The 27,900-nt window shown below is 31.9% G+C and overlaps 2 protein-coding genes across 2 annotated transcripts in view; one reads left to right on the top strand and one right to left on the bottom strand.

The window, feature by feature from the left end:
* LOC134716568 (E3 ubiquitin-protein ligase Ufd4-like) overlaps positions 1-23,081 on the bottom strand; it is a 31,967-nt gene extending 8,886 nt beyond the window's left edge. Inside the window, exons 1-8 of the mRNA XM_063579579.1 lie at positions 23,070-23,081; positions 22,767-22,859; positions 22,249-22,335; positions 19,558-19,662; positions 18,094-18,280; positions 17,029-17,172; positions 16,591-16,676; positions 9,019-9,092 (exon numbers count right to left, since the gene is read on the bottom strand). Coding sequence (XP_063435649.1) covers positions 9,019-9,092; positions 16,591-16,676; positions 17,029-17,172; positions 18,094-18,280; positions 19,558-19,662; positions 22,249-22,335; positions 22,767-22,859; positions 23,070-23,081 — 788 coding nt within the window. The remainder of the gene's footprint in view (positions 1-9,018; positions 9,093-16,590; positions 16,677-17,028; positions 17,173-18,093; positions 18,281-19,557; positions 19,663-22,248; positions 22,336-22,766; positions 22,860-23,069) is intronic.
* Positions 1-27,900, top strand: part of LOC134715192 (COMM domain-containing protein 10-like) — a 168,804-nt gene that overhangs the window by 28,047 nt on the left and 112,857 nt on the right. The gene's annotated exons all lie outside the window — the stretch shown is intronic.

The following is a 27,900-nucleotide window of genomic DNA, read 5'->3' as shown; positions in this document are numbered from 1 at the left end:
AAGAAAGTTTTAACCTGTGTATATATATACTTAAAATATGATAAAAAAAATCATGTCTTTTTCAGGACTTCTGAATCCAACCATGAAGTATGGAATGTTTTTGAGATGTGGTTTTGGTCGATGGATGTAATTTGTTAATGAAGGACCTGTAGTACAAAGTATATCACTGAATTTAGCTCTTTGTCTAAGTGTATTATTGAATACTTTGCTTTGAGCTCAGTTCATTGTTATGCAAATCATTCTTTGTGAAATGAAGATTTGACAGAAAACTCTCATGTACAAGGATTTGTCAAAGTAGTATCACCTCTATTTACAATGTAAGTATTAGGGAGATAAAAGCATTCTATATTGATTTGAACCAAATATATTATAAAAAAAAAAGAACAAATGCTACTACCACTACTAGCAATATGATGCTAGGTTGTTTTAATACATCTGTACTATCTGCCTACTGATGACTCGGTTCTGAGTGTAAATGGTCCTTCAACTATGCAGGGAAAAATTATAAGGCATATCTATACAAATATTTCATCGTACATGTTTGAAATTTTTAAACAACCACAGAAATTTTTGCAGTTGAAATACATGTATGTATCCTGTCGTCGTCTTCCCAAGACGGATGGTTTCCAGATAATAACTTCAGTATAAGTAAAAAGGAAGCCTTAAAATTTATTATCATTCTAGGGTTATGCCCTTTCACAAATGGAAAAATTTCTCAAGTTTGTCTCAACTAAATTTAGTGAAATGTGTATATAATGCTTATTACCTCTAAACTCAGTTTAAGTTCAATTTTTGGCAGCTTCACTTTATGTACCTTTTTAACGTTATATGCTAGCGGGGGCATCATCACCATGACTGTATGACATTTATATTTTAATACTTAATGTTTTATTAAAATGAGTAGTTGAATAATTATTGTTGCAAACTCCATTAGAAATTTGATTTGAGATCATTTTTATACCACCACAAAAATTGAAAACTTTTTGGTTGTACATTTGTATCACGTTGGGGTCATCGTCTTCATCCAAAGACATTTGGTTTTAGCACTCTAACTTAAGAAAAAGTCAATAGAAATATATGAAATTTAGACACAAGGTTTATGACCATGAAATTAAAGGAAGGCTGGGATTGATTTTGGGTATTTTGGTCTCAACAGTTTAGGAAAAAGGGCCCAAATTTAGCATTGTTCTTGGTTTTTGCTCAGAAATCTATGATATTTTAACATAAGGTCTATGGACACACAAGGAGGGTTGGAATAGATTTTGGTAGTTTTAGTCCCAACAGGGTAGGATTTAGGAACCAAAAACAGGTCCCAAATAAGCATTTTTCTTGGTTTTTTTAACAATACCTTTAGCATAAGTTAATAGAAATCTATAAAGGTTTATGACCACAAAAGGAAGGTTTGGATTATTTTTGGGAGTTTTGGTCCCAAGGAATAAGGGGCCAAAATTAAACTTTGTTTGCTTTCATCAAAAAAATGAATTATTGTGCTTCTTTGATATGCCAAATCTAACCGTGTTAAGATTCTTAATTTTTGGTCCTGTTTTTAAATTGATCTACATTAAGGTCCAAAGGGTCCAAATTAAAAATCAGCTTGATTTTAACAAAAATTGAATTTTTGGGGTTCTTTGATATGGTGAGTCTTAACATGTACTTAGATTTTTGATTATGGGCCCAGTTTTCAAGTTGGTCCGATCAAAAATTGAATTCTTCGGGTTCTATGATATTCTGAATTAAACCATGTATTTAGATTTTGGATATTGGACCAAAATAGGTAATTGTCCAATTTAAAATTTTTAAGTTGAAGTTCTTTATAGACCACATTCAATCTGTGTCAAAAACCTATGTTGTGTCAACTTTTTAACCACAATCCAAATTCAGAGCTGTATCTAGCTTGAATGTTGTGTCCATACTAGCCCCAACCGTTCAGGTTTCCACCTCTGCAGTCGTATAAAGCAGCACCCTGCGGAGTATCTGTTCCATTCATTTGTTTTTTCTTAATTTGTGTGAATTAACATTGTTACAGTAAATGCTAATTACTACACTTGCATACCACAACAAATACTGTATTGGTACATGTATCACTTATATTTGTATCCATATAACAAAACAAAAATTGAAAAGGAATAATTTTGCAATACCTTTTGAGTACTAAATAGCTTTTTAGGTATTTAGACATATTTTAAGACTTATTAAGTAGATGTTGATGATATTTGCTTGACATGCTTCAAATTCGATCAGATTACTTTTGGAGCAGTTATGAGTCTTTGAAGCATGCTCACAAAGGTTCTTTTGGTGAAATCATTTTTATTTTGGTCAAAATTTGTCTGTTTCGACCAGCTTTGGAGGAGATATAAAGAATTGATATAAATCAGCACAGAGGTTTACTTCCGATCTTATTTAGCCCCAATAATCATGTCAGACTTAAGCCATTGTCATTACTTAAAACCAAAAAATGTATTCTAATCTGAGGAAGAAATTCGACATTTAAATTTTTTTTTTTACTAATGATACTGACGATCCACCACAAAGTAATGTAAATAGAACCATACCAATAGTAAGCAAATACATATAAAAAAAGATGAGGTATGATTGCCAATGAGACAATTCTCCACAAGAGACCAAATCGACACAGAAATTAACAATTCCCAGCTACAAAATGTATCCAAAACCAAAGATGTAGAACATGTTCTATCATAATCATTTGGTAACTAATGTAATTACTGTCTCCCCATGTCTGTATTGAAAATAAAAAAAATATCAAATAAATAACACTCCTAATGCTCAGATCGGTTGTCACCGTGCAACACAGTTATAAACACCATATAGGAAAAACATAGAACTTTATTGTCATAGGACACTGTCAAACATCCAAACACACTATCCACACTCATCTGTGTCCACACTTGTATATATTTTAAAAAAATCCTTAAAGTTAAACATTATGCAAATCAAATATATTTGTAGGTCTGGAAATATTGTCTATTCTAGAATAATATATTAATGATAACATGATTAGCTGATCTAAAGCGAAAACTTTCTGTTGTGATTCTAGGTTATGTTCCAAATTTTACCCCAAGGATATCTAATCAAATTGCATTTCAGTGCACTAAAATACTCTATTTATTAGTATTCATTAAACACTGTTATGTTGCCTCCATTAAAAATAACCAGTTTCTTTTGTACAGGATTATAACTTATTCCACTTGGATATATAAGTGATGACAGTCCCTTTGTAGTAACATTTATGTACTGCTTTCCATCAGATATCAGTGATTTTAGTCCCTTTGTAGTAACTTTTTTGTACTCCTTTCCATCAGATGAAAAATGCACTAGTCCATCCTTACATGACACATACATACTACCATCTTTTAGTATAGTCATACACCAGACCCCTGAAGTTAACTCTACATGGGAAATCTTGTTAATGTTTAATATGTTATGTGCTCGACTATTGAAACATATTGATATTCATAATTAGAACTGAGATGACTATTGTCCATTCTTACAAAAAGTAATGGGAAAGGTATTTTCATGTTTTTTTTGGATATGCATTTCTTTATTTTTTAAACAGCATTATTTATATAGTACATGTATCTATATATTAATTTTTGTGTCTCAAATTGTTATTGTGTAGTTAGCTTTAACAGTCGAACGCTTACCTCTCAAGTATCTTTAAAGTCAGGACAATGTGTCCAAAATTTTGGTAAGAACAAACAAATTGAGCGAGTTTAATATCTATGCCAAATATGGTCATCAGTTTACTTGTTTCAATAAAATCTATTTTGGTACGCCTCTCTTGTGTATTATTTCCTTTATTTTTTACCTTCCTTTGATATTGTAATACACCTTTGTGTTTTCCAAATCATGTTTCCGTGTTTCAAAATATTCACCTAAGTTTGCAATTTAAATTAGACATTTCACCAAAAGTGTTCTATTGTTTAAATTTGTTAAAACAATTTTTAGGAAGTTTTATATTGCTAGGTTGTACGTTTAAATGTCTCTGCCGATTTCATGTACGACACCTGAGTATCGGTTTACAAGTGTCGACTTCATAAGCACTTTGGTTGTTTGTATCAATTATTAACACGAACGAGTTTTTAGAAATTACTTCAGAAAATACTTTATAATGATGATCATTTTATAACTTAAAACAAAAGTATAATTACATTGAATGTATGTCAGGCTATATATGCAATCATTTAAAATTTCCCCGTAACTAAAAACCGAAGTGAAAGGCAGTGTTTCTAAATAGCATAAACCAATTGACCTCGTGGCCAATTAGTTTTTCAACTGTTTGTCCTCAAGGCCAAGACGACATACAAAACTTTACTACAAATTTTAATGTAAAACACATCTGTGGTTTATAGTAGCTTGCCAACTTGAAAGTGAAACAAACGCCTAAACAAATAACCTGAGACCAGTATATTTGTTTTGTCTATCTTACGATACGTCTTCATGAGGACTGACTCATGCTTACGGTTAGAAGTAAAAAGCTAGATTTGTACTCATTTCATTAATAAGTTATCCTTAAATATTTCTTTACACAAAGATTTATTTAATTTTAGACAATAAGCCACAACCAATGAAACCTACAACTATTGAAACTAATAAACGTATCCATTTCTTGCACTAAATAATACAAAGTAGTTTAACAACCTAGAATTGAGGAATAATGTGTTATTTAGAGGATTTGGATTATTTAAAAAAAAACGTTTTTATCTTATCTCGAAAATAATCTTGAAATTAGAACTTAAAGATGAATATAGATTCTTACATTGATACCAGTGGATTATCGGATTTAACTATCGAGATTGGATAAATCCTTTAGTCCACGAGTAACTATGTGATAATCTGTTTCTCTAATGTCTAAAAAGAATTTTTCTTTTTTGTTAACCGAAAATCACCTTCAAGTAGTGCCTTTCACATTGCACGAAGTTGTAAATTTCATTAACACTTGTTATCAAATTTTGATACATCCAGCTACTGAAAAGGTCATGACCCTTCAAATCATCCAATGATTATTTGAGACCACCAGCAACCACACGTTGATAAAATTTCTTTGTACAATGAGTTCGGAAAGGGATAAATTTCCATAGAATTAGAGAAATGTTAATATTCTATAATGTATGTCGATCAATAGTTTATTTCTAAGACACTATGGGTAAACTGTCAATAAAGTATTCAGTCATCTCATAACCACAATCATAAACGAAACGATTTTAATTAAAACTATCAATTTCTTCCACTTTAGTAGCAATACACAAACTTCACCTGCATACGGAATACACATTTCTCCCAACTTATTCGGTATATAAGCTCCTGCAGCTCCTTCTTAGACTTTGTAAAACGTCACCAGTGTCTAAGCAGAAAGTTGATAAACCAGGAGTATGTGACATTTATTTTCTAAATTGGTTTATAGTAAGGTCCAATACATCGTTGATAGATATTTTGTATCAACTTCATAGATAATACACGATGTTCTTGATGTAAAATTGAGAAAGGAAATGGGGAATGTGTCAAAGCGACAATAACCCGACCATAAAGCAGACAACAGCCGAAGGCCAACAATGGGTCTTAAATATAGCGAGAATTCCCACAACCGTACATGTAGGTGTCCTTCGACTGGCCCCGAAAAGATATGTATACTAGTACAATGATAATGGACGTCATACTAAACTCTGAATTATACACAAGAAACTAAAATTAAAATTAATACAAGACCAATAAAGGCCAGAGGCTCCTGACTTGGGACAGCCGCAAAATTGCGGCGGGGTCAAACATGTTTATGAGGTCTCAACCCTCCCCATTAACTGTAGCCCATGTAGAAAAAGTAAACGCATAACAATACGCACATTAAAATTAAGTTCAAGAAAAGTCCGAGTCCGATGTCAAAAGATGTAGCAAAAGAATATAAATAAAATGACAATTATACATAAATAACAACAGACTACTGGCAGTTAACTGACAAGACAGCGCCAGACCTCAGTTAAACAGATAGAAAGATTATGCCTTCATCATATAAATATCAGGCACAACCCCTCCCGTAAGGGATTAAGTATCATACTATCATAAAATATGCGAGAAGAATATAACCCGTGCCATGCCAACAACTGTTTTTTTTTTTTTTAAATAAATATGTTTAGATCCGATGCAAAGACTCTATAAGTGAACCAATACTAAAGCCAAAATATGCCATCTTTAATGACCTGACAACAGTATTGTAACTATATCCCTTCTTAATAAGTCTGTTTAAAGGTTTTGTAAGCTTTTGAGGTGAATACTGACAATTTTGTTCCTTGTAAAGAATATTACCATAAAAAATTTGATGTGAAATACCTGAACGTATAAGATGTCTGCGTGTTGAGTTATATTATCGAATGATTTCTTATCTCTAATTTGGCATTAAAACAAGAAAGATCATATTACAAGGAGCATATGTCCTAAGTTTCAAGTTGATTGGACTTCAACTTCATTAGAAACTCTCTCGACCAAAAACTTACACCTGAAGCGGGACAGACGGACGAACGGACGGACGAACAGACGAAATGACGGAGAGATAGACAGACGCACATACCAGAAGAAATAATGCCAATAAATGGAGCATAACATAAGGGTATTACATGGACTCTTTTTAAATGATTCTCGGACTTTTTTTAGTTGTTACACGGACACTTTTTGTGAATAGAATCACTCGTGCATGATCAGTGAGTTCATGGGCGCTTTAAATTTCAATTAGCTTTGAACTTTTTTTGTGCATCGACATATTTCCTTTCTTTTTTTTAAATAAGATATGCACGTTAGCATCAATATTTAAAAATAAACAATTCCAGTAAAATACTATTCATGTCAGTACACTATAAGGGATTAGCCATTTGACACCGGAGAGGAAAGGGGGGGGGGGGGGGGGGTAGCGGGAGTTTTGTCATATTTTTTTTTTATTTGATTCAAATATTTAAGAGAAAAATTACTATGATCAAACAGATGACAAATTTATGTTCTGCATGATTACTGATTTTCCAAATACTGTTTATATAATAGTGCTCATTCAAACAAAAAAATAGAGTGATGGCGTTAAAAAACGAAATAATTTCCATACTCATAAAAGAACATACCAATTTCATGAAACAAAATAATCAATGCATGATTGATCGTATAAATTTAAAGTGTTCGTGTAATACATGTCCAAATAGGCAGCTAATCTAGAATAAAATCATTCAAATAATGTCATCAATTTTGGACGGTAAACTGAGATTGGATCATATAGAAAAACCCCTATCAACATTTGCATAGACAAACATGAAGTCACTAATGATGTAGGATTTTTTTTTCTTTTGAAACAATTATATTGTTATAGAATTTACATAAATGTTGAATTCATATATATCAGGGACCGATCCAGTCATATTAAAAGAGGTTTCGTACCAAGGACAAAAGATAAGGGTCCAACTATACATAATGTCTTCATTCAAATGCATTGATCGTTCACACCCTTGAACGAGTTTTTTTAAAGGGATAAATGAGGGGGGGGGGGGGGTGCAGGGCGGGGCGGGGAATGGCATAAATTGCATTTGTTCATCAAAAAAAGATCAAGTCTGTTTTTTTAAATTTATTTAGTCTCCCCTCTCCCTCCTTTTCGTTTCTCCTTCCTCCATAAATTTCTAACGTGAGCTCAACTTTCCACTGAAATCTTTCTTTAATATATACTATTTTGTGAAGTTGCATTCTCAAATGTGTACAACATTCATCTTTAACTTGAAATTATTCTCTTTAAATCAAAATATGAGTTTCTTGATTTTTTTAATAGAAAAAAAACCGCTCGGCTGAAGAAAAATGTTTAAACTATAATTACTTACATTTGTACCTTTACTGCTTTATGGCCATGTAAGTTGTTCAAATGTTCAGTCTTGTAAATTGTACAATTTTATTGATGCGTCATACAAGTCAGATACAAAACAAAAGTAACAAAAATACAGGCCGGAAACAACCTGCAGTATAACTTTTGTGCACTTGAAGTCAGGTCAAGGTCCACGGCTATCACCTCGCATCTTTACCTAACTACTCGTGAAGAAAAATAATCCGGCAACCGGCCTGTTTCGTTGTTACCTTTGTCTTGTATCTAATATCTATTTTATTTCATTCTAATCTATAGTCATGCTAATCCATTCTTAACATCTAGAATTAAGAAACAATGAATTGAATATAATTAAGGATTTTTAATGTTTAATCAAAATCTTGCAAAAACAGAGATTGTGCATAATTTCTGATTACACAAATGAACTGTATAATATATATGATGCAGTTATTTGAAAAAAATATACTTCAGACAATACTAGTTTCAGTCCCAGGTTAAAAGTTGGTTTGTTGTCATTCAAATAGTATAACTTCAATCTAAAAATAAAAGAAAGAAAGCAAAATAAAAACTTTCCTTTTATCACAAATTGGGGAAAAACATGAAAATAAGTAATACTTTAGTGTATAATAACCTTTTACTGGAAACCATTTAAGTATTATAATATCGATGTACATGCTTCATCAGCCAAAATTAGATGCATTTAGTTATATCAACATTTACATGATTTATACTCATATTTTTTTTTATTTCCATTTCAATTATGTCTGTGTTTGTGATTTTCTGTAGAAGCATAACAGGCTATTGTTTATGCCGTTAGTTTTCCGGTTGGAACTGTTTCAAATGTATCATGCATGGGCCTGTTATAGAAAACTGTACCGTATATCACACGATGAAGGTCGTATGGTGACTTAAAATATTTTTGGTTTCATTGACAATCATACCAAATATATAAATTGTTATGTTACATGTAATAATACATTGAATAAATGGTACGATGTTTTAACTATGAAGTTAAGCTACAATTAAAAGGCAAACAGTAAAAAGGTAGTAAAAGGGTATTACAAAATTAAATAAAAAAGGAAAGACACAATCATGACCAATACAAAATATAACAATATCTACAACTTATTTGGTTGTTAGTTTCACTTTGTATCAACTTATACCTTTTCTTCTGACTGGCATTTCCGTCTTCTTTTGGGGGTTTTCTTGAATCATTCTTTGAAAATCGATTATACACCTACAATTAAATTTATACAGATTTATAAATTGTCTACCCAAATATAAAGATCAAATTAAGATGTGACTTTTAACATACATGATAAACTAAACAAAGACCTAATCTGCGAACGGTTTCAGAGCATCTAAAGCAATTCTTGTTTAAATAAGTTTCGAAATGCGTTGTAATGTTATTTTCATTTACCTATGTTATTTATATTTAATTATACGGCAAAATATTTCTCTTCCTTTTTATTCTTTGGGTTAAACCAGCTTTCTTACGTGTTTTATATCGGAAATTGTTTCATTCTATGATTGAAAATTAAACCAAACTTTTCCTGTTATAAAACGATTGTTTCCTTACTATGTGATAACTTAAATGGGTTATATGTGTTTTTCATATCTTCGTGGGTCAAGGATATTATAAATCAAATACGATTTTGAAAAAAAGGTCATCTCTGAAAAGACTTTGGCGTAAAGCGAACCACAAAAAGGCCCTTCAAATCGAATCAACACATAAAAAATTCAACGATAGAAAAAAATACGCCACACTTATAGACAGGGATGTCAATTTTATATTAATATTAAAGAAAAGGGTTAACAAGCATCGATAATTGATGAATAATCAGTCCAACTAATTTTGATAGAATGGCTTCTAAAAAATAAATTCAAAACAAATTTGAAACTTATTTGGAATTTTTAATTTTTTTTTTTACAACAATCTGTACCAAGTCAGGTAAAATGGCAGTTGTTTTCCTATGCTTCGTTTCTTTGTGTGTTGCATTTTAGTGTTTAGTTGTTACGTTTTTCTCCTCTTACATTTGACGTGTTACCCTCAGTTTAAGTTTGTAACCTGGATTTGCTTTATCTTAATCGATCTACGAATTTCGAACAGAGGTATACTCCTGTTGCCTTATCTATAACTCGTGTTACTTTAGTTGTGCAAACATGTATGTCAATAAAAATTAGAAATATGAATCCAAGAATTGCTTTTTACATTCAGACTATTTTTCGAATACTCATTTATCATTTAATATATTAATATTTGAATATTAACGTTGTATAATCCATTTCAAAAACGATTTTTTCTGTTGGCTTCCTCTGGTAAGCTTTTTCAATTTTGGTATTTATTTCGGATGGGTATTGTGTCCACTGTGAGTCCTTCTCATACTCCCATATGGCACTGACTGTTAAAAGATTTAAATACAGTAGTCAATTATGAAAATATATGTTGTTGCTGTGTAAAATCACCTCGGATACAACAGTCCATATTCAAATGTCAGGCTTTCATTATCAGCATTTTTTTTTTATATTTTTGTTTATTGTGTTTTTCTAAGTAACATACATTCAATATATGACTTTTATACACAAGCCAGGCGGTTTTGAAAGAAAATTTTCATCGAGGCATAACGTCTGTAATGCAAATATGAAACCATGTTTAGAAAATTTGTCAAATATTTTCCGTTCAAAAGAAAACTGATTTCATATGTAAACATATATTTTTAAACCTGTTTTATTTATATGTAAGAACATGCTTGAATATAAAACAATAATGATAAGTAATATAGTAGATTGAATGTTTACCTTAACATCATAGTGAATATAATTCAGAACTTTTATTTTCTTACCTGTTGTATCGGAGTAAATAGGAATGACGTAGTCCAATGGGTCATCCTCATTTGTTGTGTTCAAATTGTGATGATTTTGCTGTATAATAGGACAATGATTTTTTGGCTTTACAGGTCGAATTCTCCTATCATTGTTCGTAAAGTTATCGCTGAAAAAGTAAGATAATGGAAAGAGAAAGATAGTATCAAAATCATAACATCAAAAGGAAAGAAAAATGACTGTGAAAAGCAATCTAATTCAATTTTATTCAAAAGAGCAACTGTAAAAATTCGAGACAATAACATGTTCGTATCATAAATCATTTCCATCAAATATCGGAGATGCTGTCAATAATTCGTGTTTTATTACTGTCATTTTGTTGTTTTAATTGTAATATTAATCTTCATTAAAATTAAATAATCAATGTTTATGTCTATAATTTATAACCTCTGTGAATAGTTACTCAGTTACTTACAATACACGTACTTCAAAAAGGCCATCATGTCCAATTTTGAATATGCCTTTATTTGTACCATCCCATCTGACCTTCACAATTGAGAAAGAAAAAAACATTTTAGTGATATAAAAATTCAATTCAAAAATTGTTTTTTTTTTATCAAATTTTGAACTGGACGACAAATTATTAACTATATTCGTGGCCCCCAATAATTTCCATGCAGAAGTTGTTCTTGATATAAATTAAGATAGGCAGTAGTCGGGTGCAAAAGATTATGCCGATTTCCCTCTTTTTTTTAGCTAGGTTCACACTGCCGATCAGATCAACTCGATGAACCCGCTTGTCAAAATTTCCACGACCAAGCTCAACCAAAGTCTTGATCGGGTCTGTTTATGTCTTCTACCCGACCGCTATCCGACTGCATACGACCGTAACTCGACATTTTACGACCCAATCAGGACCCCACCCCGACAACAAAATAAATACTCAGCCAATAACTTCGATTAATTCACCATCTTTTCACGATCTTATTTCGACTAACTAGACCAAATCAACATTTTCACGATCTCAGTCTGCTCTCGACCAGACCAGATCGACCTGGTAGTATATGGGTCGTAAGGATAATCGGGAATTTGTTGGATTTGCACAATTTTAGTATAAAAACGTCCGAAACTTTTATTCCCCGCCGCTTCGGAGTGAGCATTACGTGTTACCCTTGTCTGTCCGTACGTATGTCCGTACGTCCGACCAATATAAATTTCCGTTCTCTAATTCTATTTTGCCTCAACCAAATTTTATGAAACGCCGTATACACAATGCTCATCACCATATAGAACAGTTCAAATGCCAATTTTGAGTGGCCGTTCTTGAATAATTACCCTATATAATGTTTTATGTGCTAGCTGGGGTATTATCAGTGTCCCAAAAACACATTTTCCTAATATTTGGTTATATTCAATAGAAGGTCCGAGCAAAATCATACATTTAAAATATCTATATAGAAATAAAGCAATTGAATTTGTTGGCAAGCTCAGAGAGACAGGTTAATAGCTGTAACGGAGCTTGGAGAGTGAAAAGCAGACAAACAAGGAGGTATAGACAGCAACAGGCGCCGCGAAATCTAGACGAGGCAGTGGCTGACACACCGGCCATATGTGGGCAGTATGAGAGACTTGCACTATTTTAACAAAGAGGAACCCACTGATATGTAATGATAGTTGCATTGTTCTTTTTTGAAAATGACACCACAAAATGAGATTTGTCACTGGATTAGTACTTATGGTAGATAGATATATACATAAAATTAACCATCCCCTTTTCTTTGCTTTCTTACAAATAAAGCATACTGTTTGGGTAATATATGTGCATATTAAGTATGTAATCAGTATTTTTCTTAGTAGCTGAATGGTTAAAGATTCTTATTTTCGTTTTGATGTATGGCAACAATCTGCATGTATTTGCTTAAAAATATTGCAAAAAAAGATGTCACATACGTATTTCCCTATAATTTGACTGAAAGTAGTTTAAGAATTTCACTCCCCTGGAGTAATACCTTTTCTGAAACTGTTTACGACTTTACACATATCTATCAAGAGATCTAGAGTTCATTTCGTTCTTACCAAAATTTGGTAAACATTTTGTGCCATTTGGTTATAGTCTGTTTAACGAAGATGTAGTAGAAACAAATGCATCGTTTAATCAGAGTTTGTTGACGCTGTTTGAACTGTCAAAAACGCATGCACATTTTGTTGTTATTTACAACGCGGAGAAATAGCCTACGTAGAAAATGTTATCGACAAAGAGGGCATTACTCTTCTATGCATATTTAATTTTATGGACAGTTGTTTTTTTATTATCATAATCAGATGAATGTATGAGGATAGTCATGATAACGCCTTTTTAAAAAAAGAGTTATGTTTGTGGTTTACGTAACTCAAGATATTGTCTAAAATTTCTCAAATTTAGGTACTTCCCTACTTTCTTTTAAAGCTGTTATTTTATGAAATAAAGGAGGATAATACCTAAATTTGAGTAATTTTAGACAATATTTTGAGCTATGGCAAGCAGGAACGCGTTTAGATAATTGATTTGATGATAAGTTAGAAAGAAATGCATCCTTTGAAATAACAAAATGACAAATGACAAACAGAAGACACATTGGCTGCGAGTGTATAGTTTGTCAAAGTTTATGCAAACTTTGCAAAAGTATGTTAGAAACAAATGATTTAAACATGTGCAGGTTGAACTGTTTGTTATGCTAGTGTAAGAACGAAATTCGCTCCAAATAAAAACATATATCCGAATATTTCGTCTCCTTTTTTTTTGGTGAAATTACGTAAAAAAGTGACAGTAATGTGATCTGTAGTTGTTATTAACCATTTTTATGTCATTTTGGTGTTCTGTGAAGAGCTGTCTCATTGAAAATTGTACTATATCCTCCTTTATATACTAGTAAAAAATATTCTGTACAAACGAAAAATACGGACAGACAAAACAAAAAATAGCCCAGAAAACAGTTAAATATAATCTTGATCGATGTTCTAATAAACAAACTTCGAAAAATAACTTAGTCGTCAGCATTCTAATAATGAATGTTATTTCACACTTACTTTCATTTTAAAAATCCGCTATTGCCAAAATTGCAGGATAGTCTCCCCTTCCGGATCAACTAAGTTCATCCCAGATTTTTGTTGGGTTATGTGTTGCTTAGTTGTTAGTTATATATGTTTTGTGGACTGCTTTTTGTCTTCTCGACGGTTTTCATTTTTTGCTATGGCTCTGTCGCTTTTTTTTCTTCAACTCTTAAGTTTGATTGTGACTTTGGTGTCTTTTGCCTCCCTTTTTTTAAATGTTACGTCTTCTTGCACAAGTAAAGACACGTACTGTACATAGAGGATTTTTTTGTACAGTTAAATAAGATGTTGCCAATATATGTTTGCTGAGACAGAGTTATTAGAGTTAATCAGATCTGCACATTTTGAGAGAATCGTGTAGCAGTCATGTGTTCTCGGGTATGGGTGAGTAGAGATCGAAGAGTGGTCGAATGTGGTCGCGAAGGGATCGGGTATTAGTCGAGTTAGTCTGGAAGAAAATAAAAAAAGTCGCAATGATCTGGAAGCGATCGGACATTGGTCGAGCTTATCAGGAAATGATTGGAAATTAGTCGAGCAAAGGTCAAAATTATCGAGTATCAGTTTGTCTTCAACTTTTGTATTTATTTATTTATAGCTGATAAGGAAACAAGTTATTGCAACTTATTGTGTTTGAACATCCTTTTGAAAATTTCTGATTCTTTTTATAAATAAATAGAATTTAGCGGGTCGAATCATTTCACGAAGTCCGACTTCCATCGAACTATCTCAGTTTATCTTTCACATGCCATTCGTGAGAGAGGTTCTCTTACAGATAATTTACAAGTAAAGTTCAGAAAAGATACTCTAAAGGAAGAAAAGCTACGAAATTATAAAATATATAAAATATATATTTTTTTCAATCTTTACTGAAAGTGAAATTACAATTCGCTTTTAGCAGCCAGTCTGGTTCAATTTTGTAAGAATAAGCTAATAAAGATTGATGATGAATAATTCACTTGCAAGTAAATTCTTCATCTTCATTAATTCCGTATTCATGTGATTATGCGAGTCAAGTTATTTATAGGAAAAGAAAGTTAATATTGAATGTGAAGCAAAGATAACTAATTTGATTGACTGATTCGATCCATAAAACATCATCCTTATAAATATTAAAACGACGATTGACATTAGTTTTTAAGCTATCATATGAAATTAAAAAGGTCTAGAAAAATCATATAGCAGGATCTGGCAATCTATTTTTATCTATATTTATGTGCATATTGATTATATGACCATCGGAGTTCTTCGGGGGTCAACTCGATGGTTAAGTAGATGGCGTCTAGACTACAATACACACGAAACGAAGCTACATGTAAAACAGTCCATGTCCTGAAAATTATTTCGATTATACTTTCAATAATTTAGATCAATGTTCACATGATTATAAATCAAATATTAGACTTTTAGTCAAATGAGTGAACATGAATGTGACAGCTAGTGTCCCTTTAAATTTTCCATCTGTCACTGTTACTGCTAACGTCGATTTCACCTACTTTGCCACCACTGTTACCTCGATGATAAGGTGAAAGGTTTGTCCTTTTTCTAAAAAAGTTCATCGGAAGGTACCAAGACCTTGTTGATAAATATTCCGTATCAAATTCTCAAATAATACACGATGGTCTTGATGTATAGATTCTGCGTACTAATGTTGTTTATCATCTTAACAACATGTTTTACTGTTCTTTCATTTGTCTTTGTTCTATTATTAATATTACTTTTACTGTTGTATGGTTTTATGTGATATCCGTTTGACGTGGCTCGGTACTTATACATCTCGCCAATGTGTGTGTATTGGCTTTCATTTTTTGGTGGTTTGTTTTGTATATGCGACTCTTTGTATTTCTTTTGTTCTTATTACGTGACTTTATAAGATCACGTCAGTATTATTTTGGTCTATTATATGTCATTTTGATATATTTCTATTATGAATTACTTTATACGTATAACCACAAACGTCAAAATTATTCAATCACGTAGTGGAATTAACTATTTTTGGATTCTCATAAATTCTACCTTTAACTTTTGGACTAGTTTAAATCTCGGTCTATTTCTGTAATTTGTTCTTACATACTTTTGATTTTTTAACTCTGTATGCTTACATTGCCTATGTAAATTTTAAAACTGTTTGTATGCACATTGAACGACAAATTTATGTGACGTATACAAATTTTTTGACGTCAGACACTCAAGTCAATCTGTGTGTTCGTAGATAGATGTTTTTGTGTTCTGTTAAATTGTCACTTTTAAAATTGTTATGCGATGATGACTGATGTACACATATTTTGACTATTTTTTAATTGTGACTGTTTATTTAACGCATCATGTAAATATAACGGAATTTGATGAGACTGTTATTAAAGAGAGAGGGTTAGCTCTATAGAACCAGGTTTAATCCACCATTTTCTACATTTGAAAATGCCTGTACCAAGTAAGGAATATGACAGTTCTTGTCTATTCGTTTTTGATGCATTTTGTTATTTGATTTTGCCATGTGATTATGGACTTTCCGTATTGGTTTTCCTCTGAGTTCAGTATTTCTGTGATTTTACTTTTTAAGCTATCACCAGTTCAAGTTCCATTTAATTCAAATATTCTTGAACGGTTAAACAAAACATTATTTGGGAAGTTTTTGTTTTGAAATTTTATTTCTTTTGCCTGTTTTATATGTGCAAATTCTAATTTGTAAAATAAAAATGTATCTTCAATTGTTAAACGAATAGAGGGTTTTCATATCATAAATTCATAATACTAAAATACATATTTATTTAGTAAAAAGTCTCCCCTGAACGTAAACATCATATACACTAACAGATAACACTTACTACAACCTTGCCTTCAATTCTCACTTGAAGTACAGTACCGAAGGAACCTTTACCTCCGTCGTAGTCTTCATACTTCCAATCTTGACCTATGTGTTATAAAATGTCATATGTTGAACATGTGTAAATAACGTATGAACAGCTGAGGCAATTTTACTTAATCATGTAAAGAAAAGTAAATTTATTTGTTTGATCATGTATAAAAAAAACTTTCTCTTTAAAATATTGTCGTTATGTGATTTGTACTGTGAAATTATTTCAAGTTGGGAGACGAAAGAATACAGAAAATATAGAAATCATAAATCTCTTATTCTAAAAGGGATTTGCTTTGTGTTCCAGACGACGATTATCTTAAATTACATGTGTCATGCTCACTGTAATTGGGATCATACGTTTTGTTGTATAATGCAATCCTATATAGATTAGGATTGATAATTTTACCTCTTACAACTCTACAACCGACTGCTATCATCTCATCGACGAGTATTCTTGCTTCATCTACTTTTCGTACTTGATATCTATCCTTCTGCTCATCATATCGATATGTTAGTCTGTTTCCATGGTCCCATTCTACCCAAATCCAGTCTAAATAAGAAAATTTGAAGAAAAAGAAACAATAATTATATTTTGGGCAAAAGAAGTTTCAAATAATCAATTGCTGAAAAATGCTTTTATGAAAACAGGTAAAAAAACAGATAAGATTGAATTGATTTATGTTTTTTTTATCTGCAGTTTTTATTTCAGTTTCGGTACTATTGATTATGTTAAATGATTAACGTAGCAAAGTATTTCAGTAAATAAAAGTTCTTCTGTCATTCCAAATCATGGGGAAGTGTAACAGGGTTATGCTAATTCAGATCAAATAGATATAAAATGGTATGTGAGGTATTCATCGATATGATAAATTTCAATACTTGAGCTTAACTATGCCATGATTAGAAAAATGTATTGGCGAAGCCGGGGGAATGATAAGTACAATGTTTTACCCTCTGATTTCGACCAAAATTTTTAGCGCTGTATAAATATAGAACATCTCCAAAGTCTTTCAGTGTAGATTTAAACCAAAATAGGTTTGCTCCTAACTGAAAGAACTTTTTCTGTTGGATTTTAATTTCATGTTTTTACTACATTTTTTAGCCAGTTGAAATGACCTTTTTTACAGATGTCATCATAAATCAACTGCCAGTTATGGAATTATCATGACGATTTTCAATACCACTTTATTTTCCTGGATTGATGTACACCCAAATTCGACATATCACGCTATTTCAACTTGCCATGAGCAATAGATGAACAGAGCAGGTTAAAAATGTATCAGTACACTTGGGGTTCCTGAATTCATAGCTGTGCACTTTACATTGCTTAATTTTGAAATGTGAAATGAATTAATGTGTGTTTGCCTTTTATTCTTGATTCATTTTAACACTTGTTTTGTCTTCTTTTTATCGAATGAATAATTTTCTTTTGCCTTTTTTTGTTTCTCCATTTTTTTTTTATTACACATACCGTTAAAATCTTGTCCAATAACAGTCCCTGGAAGACCCAAATCTTGATCATCATAAGTCCAATCAGGGCCACGTCTTACTCTATCTCCTAGCTGAAGTGCATTACACCTTAATTCCACATAATTCCCTCGCATGTTTTCAAACCTCAAGGGGTTGATAAAGTCGTGAACCATATCTAGACAGTCATCCTGAAAAATATATTGTGTTTATAACTTTAGATGCTGAATTGTCTTTATGGATACATCGAACATATTTTTTTCTTTAATATCATTTATATCAATGATCCCATTTCTATGATAACCGCGACAAAAAAAAATATTATAATGATTTTCATTTTTTTTAAGTGCACACTATGATCCATATGAATATTGAATCGGTATTTGATGAATATGCAAGATTTGCCTTCAAATATAGTTTTGAACATAGTAAATTCGGTATGTTTCGGTATAACACGACATGACATGATTTGCACCATGTGCCTTTTTGCCTTTTGATTACATAACTATATATTCTTTTATCTTGATTTCTATTTGGAACCTTGCCTTTTTTACACTTTCTTCTTTTTTTTATCTTTTTTTTTTTTTTTATAGCAAACTGAAAATATTTTCAAAATAAACAATGCTACACGAATAGAATGCAAAAAATAAACCCATACTCTATTCACCTATTTGCGACTCAGATATTTCCATTATTATTTCACTAAAAGAGACCCGAAAGATACCAAAGGGACAGTCAAACTCATAAATCTAAAACAACTGACAACGCCATGGCTAAAAATGAAAAAGACAAACAGCAAAACAATAGTACAAATGACACAACATAGAAAACTAAAGAATAAACAACACGAACCCCACCAAAAACTAGGGGTGATCTCAGGTGCTCCGGAAGGGTGATTGTTAACTTGTCTTTTCAAATTGTTTTTAAATTTACAAAACATGTGCTTCAATGATTTGATGTTCAATATCGTTATTTATCAAAACATATTAAAAAAATTATAATCTTAAACAGATGTTATGGGCATTTTGGAGAAAACGTACTGAAGTCCTTTAAAAATTTCTTGATTTGAGATGAAGGACAACCATGAAATCAAAATTAGTTCATTTTGCGTGCACTTTGTTTGTTTCATTTGTCCATTCTTAAAATGAATTGATTTCCATAACTGTAAATAGTTATCAAAAGTACAAGGATTATAATTTTATACGCCAGACGCGCGTAAACATCGTTTTTGTGGAGGGAATGATGAGAAAAAAAGCATTGTTATCGTCATTGATAAAGGAAATATACCTCTAATCAACCAGTGTTATTCATTTATGATATATAATTCATTCATAAAAAACTCGATATTGGTGTAGATGAGGTCGTGACCGTTAAGAGTTAGATAATGTTTGGTCCAAACATAAGGTTTATTCAAATATTTCTCATGAAGATGCGTGTATCCAAACATAAAGATTGTGTCTTTTCTTACATGCATATCATCATAATCTGATCTTTCCATCATTTTTGTCTTGATGACCTCTCTGCTTTTGTTGTTTGAGTATCTAATTTCTGATGCTATGCTTATTGCCAGTAGCTATAACAATAAAGAGACAAATTAAATATATACACAACAAAAATAAAAGAACAACTTTGTTTGATAGTTATTTCATCATTTCTACTCTTTTGCATGTTTAGTAAATCGACTGAAATTATGATTTGTATGGTCGGTGGAGAAATGATTTTACATACAACTTATCAAATAAAATCATTGGAGATACCAGGATTAAAATTGTGTCCGACAGACGCACTTTTCATCTACAAAAGCGTAACCAGGGACGCTAGAACAAAATAAGTGTAAAATGGACCAACTAAAGTGCAAAATTGAGCATTCAGGAATCACAATTCTGAACGTAATTATCTTTTTTTTTTTTTTTATATCAGCCTAACCTGCTCATGCAAAGTAATTTCACGTTTTGGCGAGGTAATGGTGAATTTTATGCTTATGAAATTTGAAACGAAATTAGTTTATATATGTTTAATGAATATTATCGCGCTAAGTAGGATTTTATTTTAGCCTGTTATATTTTTTCGCAAGAGGGAATACTTCTCGTATAATGTTGAACAGAGTGTTAATGTGGTTTTATTTTCGTGGGTACAAATATTTGTGGATTGACAAACACTTACATTTTTGTTAACATATAGTATTTCGTTGTTTAAGCAAAGTCTGCATACATTTCTTTAGAAAAAACTTGTAATTGAACATTTTAATTCGTTTTTCTACTGTACACACAAAATCCACAAATATGGTAACTAACACAAAATAAAGATATCCACAGTGTTACTTTCGTAAGTTTAATGGTACCTTTCGAATGTCACAATTCCTTTTTGACAACGGCGTTATCTCTTTTTTTAACAAGATAAAAAACACTTATATATTTTCCGTAATATATTCCTTTTGTCAAATGAGTAGGTCCGGTAAGGACCGATTTTGGCCTCAAATTTCATGTTTATCTGACGAAAGATTTTGACCACTTTTTTATCACTTACGTGTTTATTTTGTTTGAATCAATTAGTTTGTGTGCAAGATTTTATCTGATTTAGTCATAAAAAAGCACTGATTCAAGCTGAAATATGAAAAATCAAGCAAATATGCCGAAAAATGTCTTTTTCAGATGGTTTTTGTCAAAAATGGAAGTGGCCGCATCCGTGTCCATCCTCAAACTTTATTTATGTTATGTATTGTAATACAATACAAATTACATTTCAATATTATGAATGAACGCGATTGCGGCCACTTTCGTTTTACACGAAAACCGTCTAAAAATTAACTAAAATGCTAGAATTTAGCATGACTTAACGTCTCTAGTACCCAATATATGTGCATTGTATTGTCAAAATCAGCCCAGATTTATGAAGCAGAAGCATTCTACTGTCCAATGAATAACTCAAAGTTAACATTTTAACAATTTTGTAAAACTGCTATATTTAAGGGCCAAAAAGAGGTCTTACTGGACCTCCTCCTCTGATTCTATTCCAAAGATTAGAAGATGAAATTGTCAGCTTTAAGCTTTACTCTCATTATGAATACTGTAATACTTGATTGTACATACATGGTTATATAAAAAAACAAATCGTTTTCAGCATTTTATATGTTAAATAAAAAGGAACTGTCTTTCTCGTTCCATGCTAAGGAAAATCCAAAAGCGTAATATCACTTAAAATAGCAATTGATCATTACAAAAATCAACCCGAAATGTTCAATAACCTCATTAGTCAACTGTTGAACATTTCTAAACAGAAATACATATGAAAAGCATGAATAGTAGTTTTTTAAGAATCAATTATGATTTGGTTAAAAACAAGCAGCAAAATGTGTGTTGCTTTTATAAAGTCGGTCAGTTTAAAAAGTAACTGATGACCCCTTTTAAATATCTTTGTCATAGCAATACTCGAAATAATTCATATAGACAGTTTCGATTTAATATCATATTGTTTCCTTTTAATTAGTCATGTGACCTATATATAAAAACCATTTCGAGTAAATCTATGACACAGATATTTAGTGGTAATTGCCTACTTTTTGAACAGAAATTTAAACATGTTTTTTTTCCCATAAACAAAATTTCAAAAATATTAAAAAAATAACAGTTAACTATTAACAGTTGGGTTGAATCAATAATGTCATAATCTGTAGTGCATAATAACTGGGAAAATCCCTATTGTTTTAAAAACTGTATTTGAATCCGTTATCTTGCGACCTATTTTGAAACGTAGCTTCATGACGTGTACACATCCGCTAAGCGCATTCAGTTAAAAAGGAAAAGAGTGATAACGTTAAAAAGAGAAACAAGTCAAGCCTGTAGAAGAATAATTTCATTGACTAATTCAGTGAAACAAACATAATTTTCTTTTACATGTACTTGAGTCTTTTCATATTGTGGCCCATGCGTTCATGAAAACAAATCAAGCAGATTTAGAAAAATGGACAAAACACAATTGCACATGCTTGTGAGTGAACATGAGTTCGACAGCTAATAACGATTCAAGTTGTAAATAATAAATACTAGAATTTACTAAAATATTTGATATTATGCATATCATCTTCGTCCTCGTAGATATGTTGAGGAACTCTTACAAGACTGACATTATGATGGAAAACTATCTTAATTTATAAACTAACCATAACTTGGCTCATCACAGTCAATCTACCAATTTCATTATCCTGTATAATTTTTCCGTTTGTTTTTCTCATAGCCTGTTCCAGAATCTGAAAACATAATGAAAGATTTAACAAAAATCAAACAAGTTGATCTCATGATCTGTATATTCTAAAACACAAAGGATCATACTGTTTTTTGGGGTCTGATAGACGTATACATATAGAATAATAGGTAGTTTCGTTTTTGATACTGACTATATCATGTGGAATATCTAGACGATCCCGTTACCTAAGGCGAGTTAAGATATTCCAAATGATATTGTCAGAATCAAAAACGAAACTACCTATTAATCTGTTTATCGGTAATTTTGGCGTCACATAATGTTATGACGTCATGCAATGTATTGTAATATTTGCAGTGATACAGCCAGTACGTTGATACTCGAAAATATTAGTGAGTACGATCACAGGGAAAATATACGAATTACCGATAAACCATTTTATTTCAAATAGGTAACAAGAGTGAATATTATACTAACGATGTTATGCTGGTTTCCCCCGACAGGTACATAGAATATCTTTGTAGATGTGGAAGCTATTATATCCATAAGACCATTGATGTCCGGTTTTACCTAAAATAATGTGTAAAATCAAACAATGAAAAAAATAACTGGGTTAAAGACTACCAGAACTTGTATATTTTTCCTTTAAATATAACCGACGGTAAAGTCTACTGTCACACATTAACAAAGAATGTGATCAGGTTTGAAACAGTTCCATTAGAATTGTAAAGTCATGAAAATTTTATTAGTTTTTTGTTTTTTATATTGCTTGCTGATTACAGCCTCTCCCATTCTTGTTTCTTTATCAAGGTTATAGCCAGAAAAGGAAAGAAAATATTTCATATAAAGAAAATTATTCCTTGAGTTGAGTAAACTAACAATCTAATGATCTTGATTTTTTGTATCTTATGTTGAAAATCAGTTCGTGATTATCTTTATGATATAAATGTTTTCTCTCTTAACTTCGTTAGGCTAAATGTCAATTTTTTTTTTAAAATCTCATAAAAGAAGTCGACGCAACTATCAATAATGTTCACTTATTCATATATTTTGGTTTGCTGATATCTTTTGCGGCTTATTAGTTTTGCTGTCGATGATTCTTTAAGATACTTGGGTAAAGAAGAGTACAATTTAGAAGACAAGAGCAATTACTCTTAACAATTAGTCAATTTATAATTTCGGTTTGTTGAATAAATTATGAATCCTATCCATGTGTTATACTGCTCATCATACAATTGAACAGTTTCTGTCTTTATATCAAAGTTCTCAAAATAGCAGCCAAATAATGTAAAAGACATAAAGGGCAATAATTCTTATAAAGAGCTGATCAGTCAAGTTGACTTTTTTGATTTTTTTATATAATCTTTTGGCAGTCAAAAATTAGATATCTAATATATACTTTTCATGATTATATTCAAAATGCGAACATTAAGTCAAAATAGTAATCTCTAGTTTGAAGAGTTAGATATACGTGAATATTGAAAACTACGTTCGAACCTATACTTACGTTGGATAAAAACCACAATTTTTATTCATATATATATATAAGTCAATCTTAAATTGAGAGTAAATTATATGGCCTTCCAAATACCGTTTCGATCCCTAACATCACTGAAGAGACATATATTGTCGAAATCTAGATCTGGTGTACTAAAGAAATATTGACACCGAATGTTTGTGGCACAACATCGTAGCCACTAGTTAACAATTTTTTTTTCTGTGACGTATTAAATTTATATTCAGATCCATTTTGTTACATCTTGTGATCAATTTTATTTGGCAATCGTCAATGGCAGTCAGCAGGATTAAAGAACATCAGTTGTTCGATCTGTTAGTCAAATGCGTTTTGTTTAAATATACTTTTTCACGTTTTTGGTCTTTTGGAAAATGTTGTTTGTGCTGTTTTTAGATCCTTCTACAACGAAATTTGTTTGACATGCACACGAATAAAAATTGCGGTTTTTATCCAACGCAATCATAGGATTGAACGTAGCTTTCAATTTAGATATATATATATATATTGATAAATAAAAAGTCCTTGGAACAGAAAATATAGTTTAAAAGTAAAAACACAAAAAATCACATCATAAATCGAACATTGCTTCTGTTAGCGCTTCCACCGCATCTCCTGCGGTTCATCAGACAGAATTGTTATCGTTAATAGTAACGACTTGTGACGTTACGTTATAGTAACGTCATGCGGTAGTAGAATATATCTTACGGAATTTTATTAACGGACCGAATTTCACTTCAAGTTTAATGTCGGCTTATAAAGTTCAATAAAATATTGTTCCTTGGCTTCACGTGGAATTTTATCTTCGGTCCACTTCTTAAACTAGAGGCTCTAAAGAGCCTGTGTCGCTCACCTTGGTCTATGTGAAAATTAAACAAAGGACGCAGATTGATTCATGACAAAATTGTGTTTTGGTGATGGTGATGTGTTTGTACATCTTAAATTACTGAACATTCTAGCTGTTTACAATTATTTCTATCTATAATTAACTTGGCCCAGTAGTTTCAGAGGAGAAGATTTTTGTAAAACATTACTAAGATTTACGAAAAATGGTTAAAAATTGACTATAAAGGGCAATAACTCCTAAATGGGTCAACTGACCATTTCGGTCATGTTGACTTATTTGTAAATCTTACTTTTCTGAACATTATTGCTGTTTACAGTTTATCTCTATCGATAATAATATTCAAGATAATAACCAAAAACAGCAAAATTTCCTTAAAATTACTAATTCAGGGGCAGCAACCCAACAATGGGTTGTCCGATTCATCTGAAAATTTCATGGCAGATAGATCTTTAACTGATGAACAATTTAACACCATTTCAGATTAGCTCTAAATGCTTTGGTTTTTGAGTTATAAGCCAAAACTTCATTTTACCCATATGTTCTATTTTTAGCCATGGCGGCCATCTTGGTTGGTTGGGCGGGTCACTGGACACAATTTTTAAACTAAATACCCCAATAATGATTGTGGCCAAGTTTGGTTTAATTTGGCTCAGCAGTTTCAGAGGAGAAGATTTTTGTAAAACATAACTAAGATTTACGAAAAATGGTTAAAAATTGACTATAAAGGGCAATAACTTCTAAACGGGTCAACTGACCATTTCGGTCATGTTGACTTATTTGTAAAACTTACTTTGCTGAACATTATTGCTGTTTACAGTTTATCTCTATCTATAATAATATTCAAGATAATAACCAAAAACAGTAAAATTTCCTTAAAATTACCAATTGAGGGGCAGCAACCCAACAATGGGTTGTCGGATCCATCTGAAAATTTCAGAGCAGATAGATCTTTACCTGATAAACAATTTAACACCTGTCAGATTAGCTCTAAATGCTTTGGTTTTTGAGTTATAAGCCAAAACTTCATTTTACCCATATGTTCTATTTTTAGCAATGGCGGCCATCTTGGTTGGTTGGGCGGGTCACCGGACACACTTTTTAAACTAAATACCCCAATAATGTTTGTGGTAAAGTTTGGTTGAATTTGGCTCAGCAGTTTCAGAGGAGAAGATTTTTGTAAAACATAACTAAGATTTACGAAAAATGGTAAAAAATTGACTATAAAGGGCAATAACTCCTAAACGGGTCAACTGACCATTTCGGTCATGTTGACTTATTTGTAAATCTTACTTTGCTGAACATTATTGCTGTTTACAGTTTATCTCTATCTATAATAATATTCAAGATAATAACCAAAAAACAGCAAAATTTCCTTAAAATTACTCATTCAGGGGCAGCAACCCAACAATGGGTTGTCCGATTCATCTGAAAATTTCAGGGCAGATAGATCTTGACCTGATTAACAATTTTACCCCGTCAGATTTGCTCTAAATGCTTTGGTTTTTGAGTTATAAGCCAAAAACTGCATTTTACCCCTATGTACTATTTTTAGCCATGGCGGACATCTTGGTTGGTTGGGCGGGTCACCGGACACAATATTTAAACTAGATACCCAAATGATGATTGTGGCCAAATTTGGTTTAATTTGGCCCAGCAGTTTCAGAGGAGAAGATTTTTGTAAAAGTTAACGACGCCGGACGACGGACGACGCCGGACGCCGGACGACGGACGACGCCGGACGACGGACGACGCCGGACGCCGGACGCCAAGTGATGAGAAAAGCTCACTTGGCCCTTCGGGCCAGGTGAGCTAAAAAGGGATATATTTTAAATTTTCCCTTTCCACATCGGTCAAAAGTAAAATCACAAAAATACCGAACTCAGAGGAAAATCAATTTCGAAAGTCCATAATCACATGGCAAAATCAAAAAAAAAAACGCATCAAAAACGAATGGACAAGAACTGTCATATTCCTGACTTTTCTGTACAGGCATTTTCAAAGTATTCAGAACAGGGATAATTACGAATTGACGGGTCCTTTATCTGCTCATTATGAACTCACACTCTATCAATTAGTCTATTTGTTTGACCTATATAGTTTACATTACAAGTGGGACAGGTTGCACAATACATGACATTTTCCGATTTGCAGTTCATTGTTTTATACGGTTTGATTACTGTGCCGGATTTCAGAGTTTTACTTTGTCCCACTTCTAGCATTTCGCACGTTCCACATCTGGGATCCCCGCATTTTTGTATTTCTGCTACCTTCTGTGTACTGAAGTTTGCTCGTGTGAGAAGTTTCTTCAGATTTGTGCATGTCGACGGCTCCCAATAAGCTGTGATTTGTCGACAAGATGTTTCATTTTCTTTGATTTATGTAGAATAGGTAAAAGCCCTTTAGCAGAATTTAAGATCTTGTGATTACGTGGATTATGAGTTATAACAAACGGAATTGATTGTTGTTTATCTTTTTTGTCATCCCTTGATACTGTTTTTCTTAGTTCAGCGACGGGAATGTTCAATGCGTTTTTAATTCCATTTTCAATTAAACTGATTGGGTAGTTTTGTCTTTTTAGATATTTTTTTCAATTCCTGTAGTCCGAAGGAATATTTCGTTTGGTATGTGACGGGTGACATGACCTTAAATCCAAATAATGATGGGTATCAGTGGGTTTACAGTATAAGTCAGTTATTATTTGTTCACCTTCCTTGATAATATTGATGTCTAGGAACAGGAGTTTTGAAGAGCTGGAATCGTGAAGTGAACTGTATCGATTAATTTAAGGCATTCAGCATTGAATGAAATTCATCTAGTTCAACTTCACTTCTTGTCCAGAAAATAAAACAATCATCAAGACATCGCTTCCAATTTTCTTGAATGTAAAGCCTGAAGTTTTCATCGAATTCGGAAGGTATCTTTTCGTATAGTTGTTTTTCTATGTAACCCATAACCAGAGTGGCATATGTTGGTGTCACCTTTGTACCCATCGCGGTTCCCTTAAGTTTGATTTGAAGGTTACAAGTGTGGTCAAACTGAAAGTAGTTTTAATCCTTTGATGATGAAGTCATTAGAAAAATGTTCCGTAATTTCATCTAGATAATTTTCTAACCAGTATTGTACAGCTTTTAATCCTAATTCGTGAGGAATGTTTGTGTAAAGGCTTATTACATCAAAGCTCACTAGTATTGTATCAAGAGGTACCCGGTCTGGAATATAGTTGAGAAAATCCATGTCATCTCTGACAAAAC

This window comes from Mytilus trossulus, chromosome 4 (assembly GCF_036588685.1).
Source record: "Mytilus trossulus isolate FHL-02 chromosome 4, PNRI_Mtr1.1.1.hap1, whole genome shotgun sequence".
In the NCBI taxonomy this organism is placed as follows: domain Eukaryota; kingdom Metazoa; phylum Mollusca; class Bivalvia; order Mytilida; family Mytilidae; genus Mytilus; species Mytilus trossulus.
The sequence above is the reverse complement of the archived record's forward strand: the minus strand, read 5'-3'. Positions and strand labels throughout refer to the sequence as shown.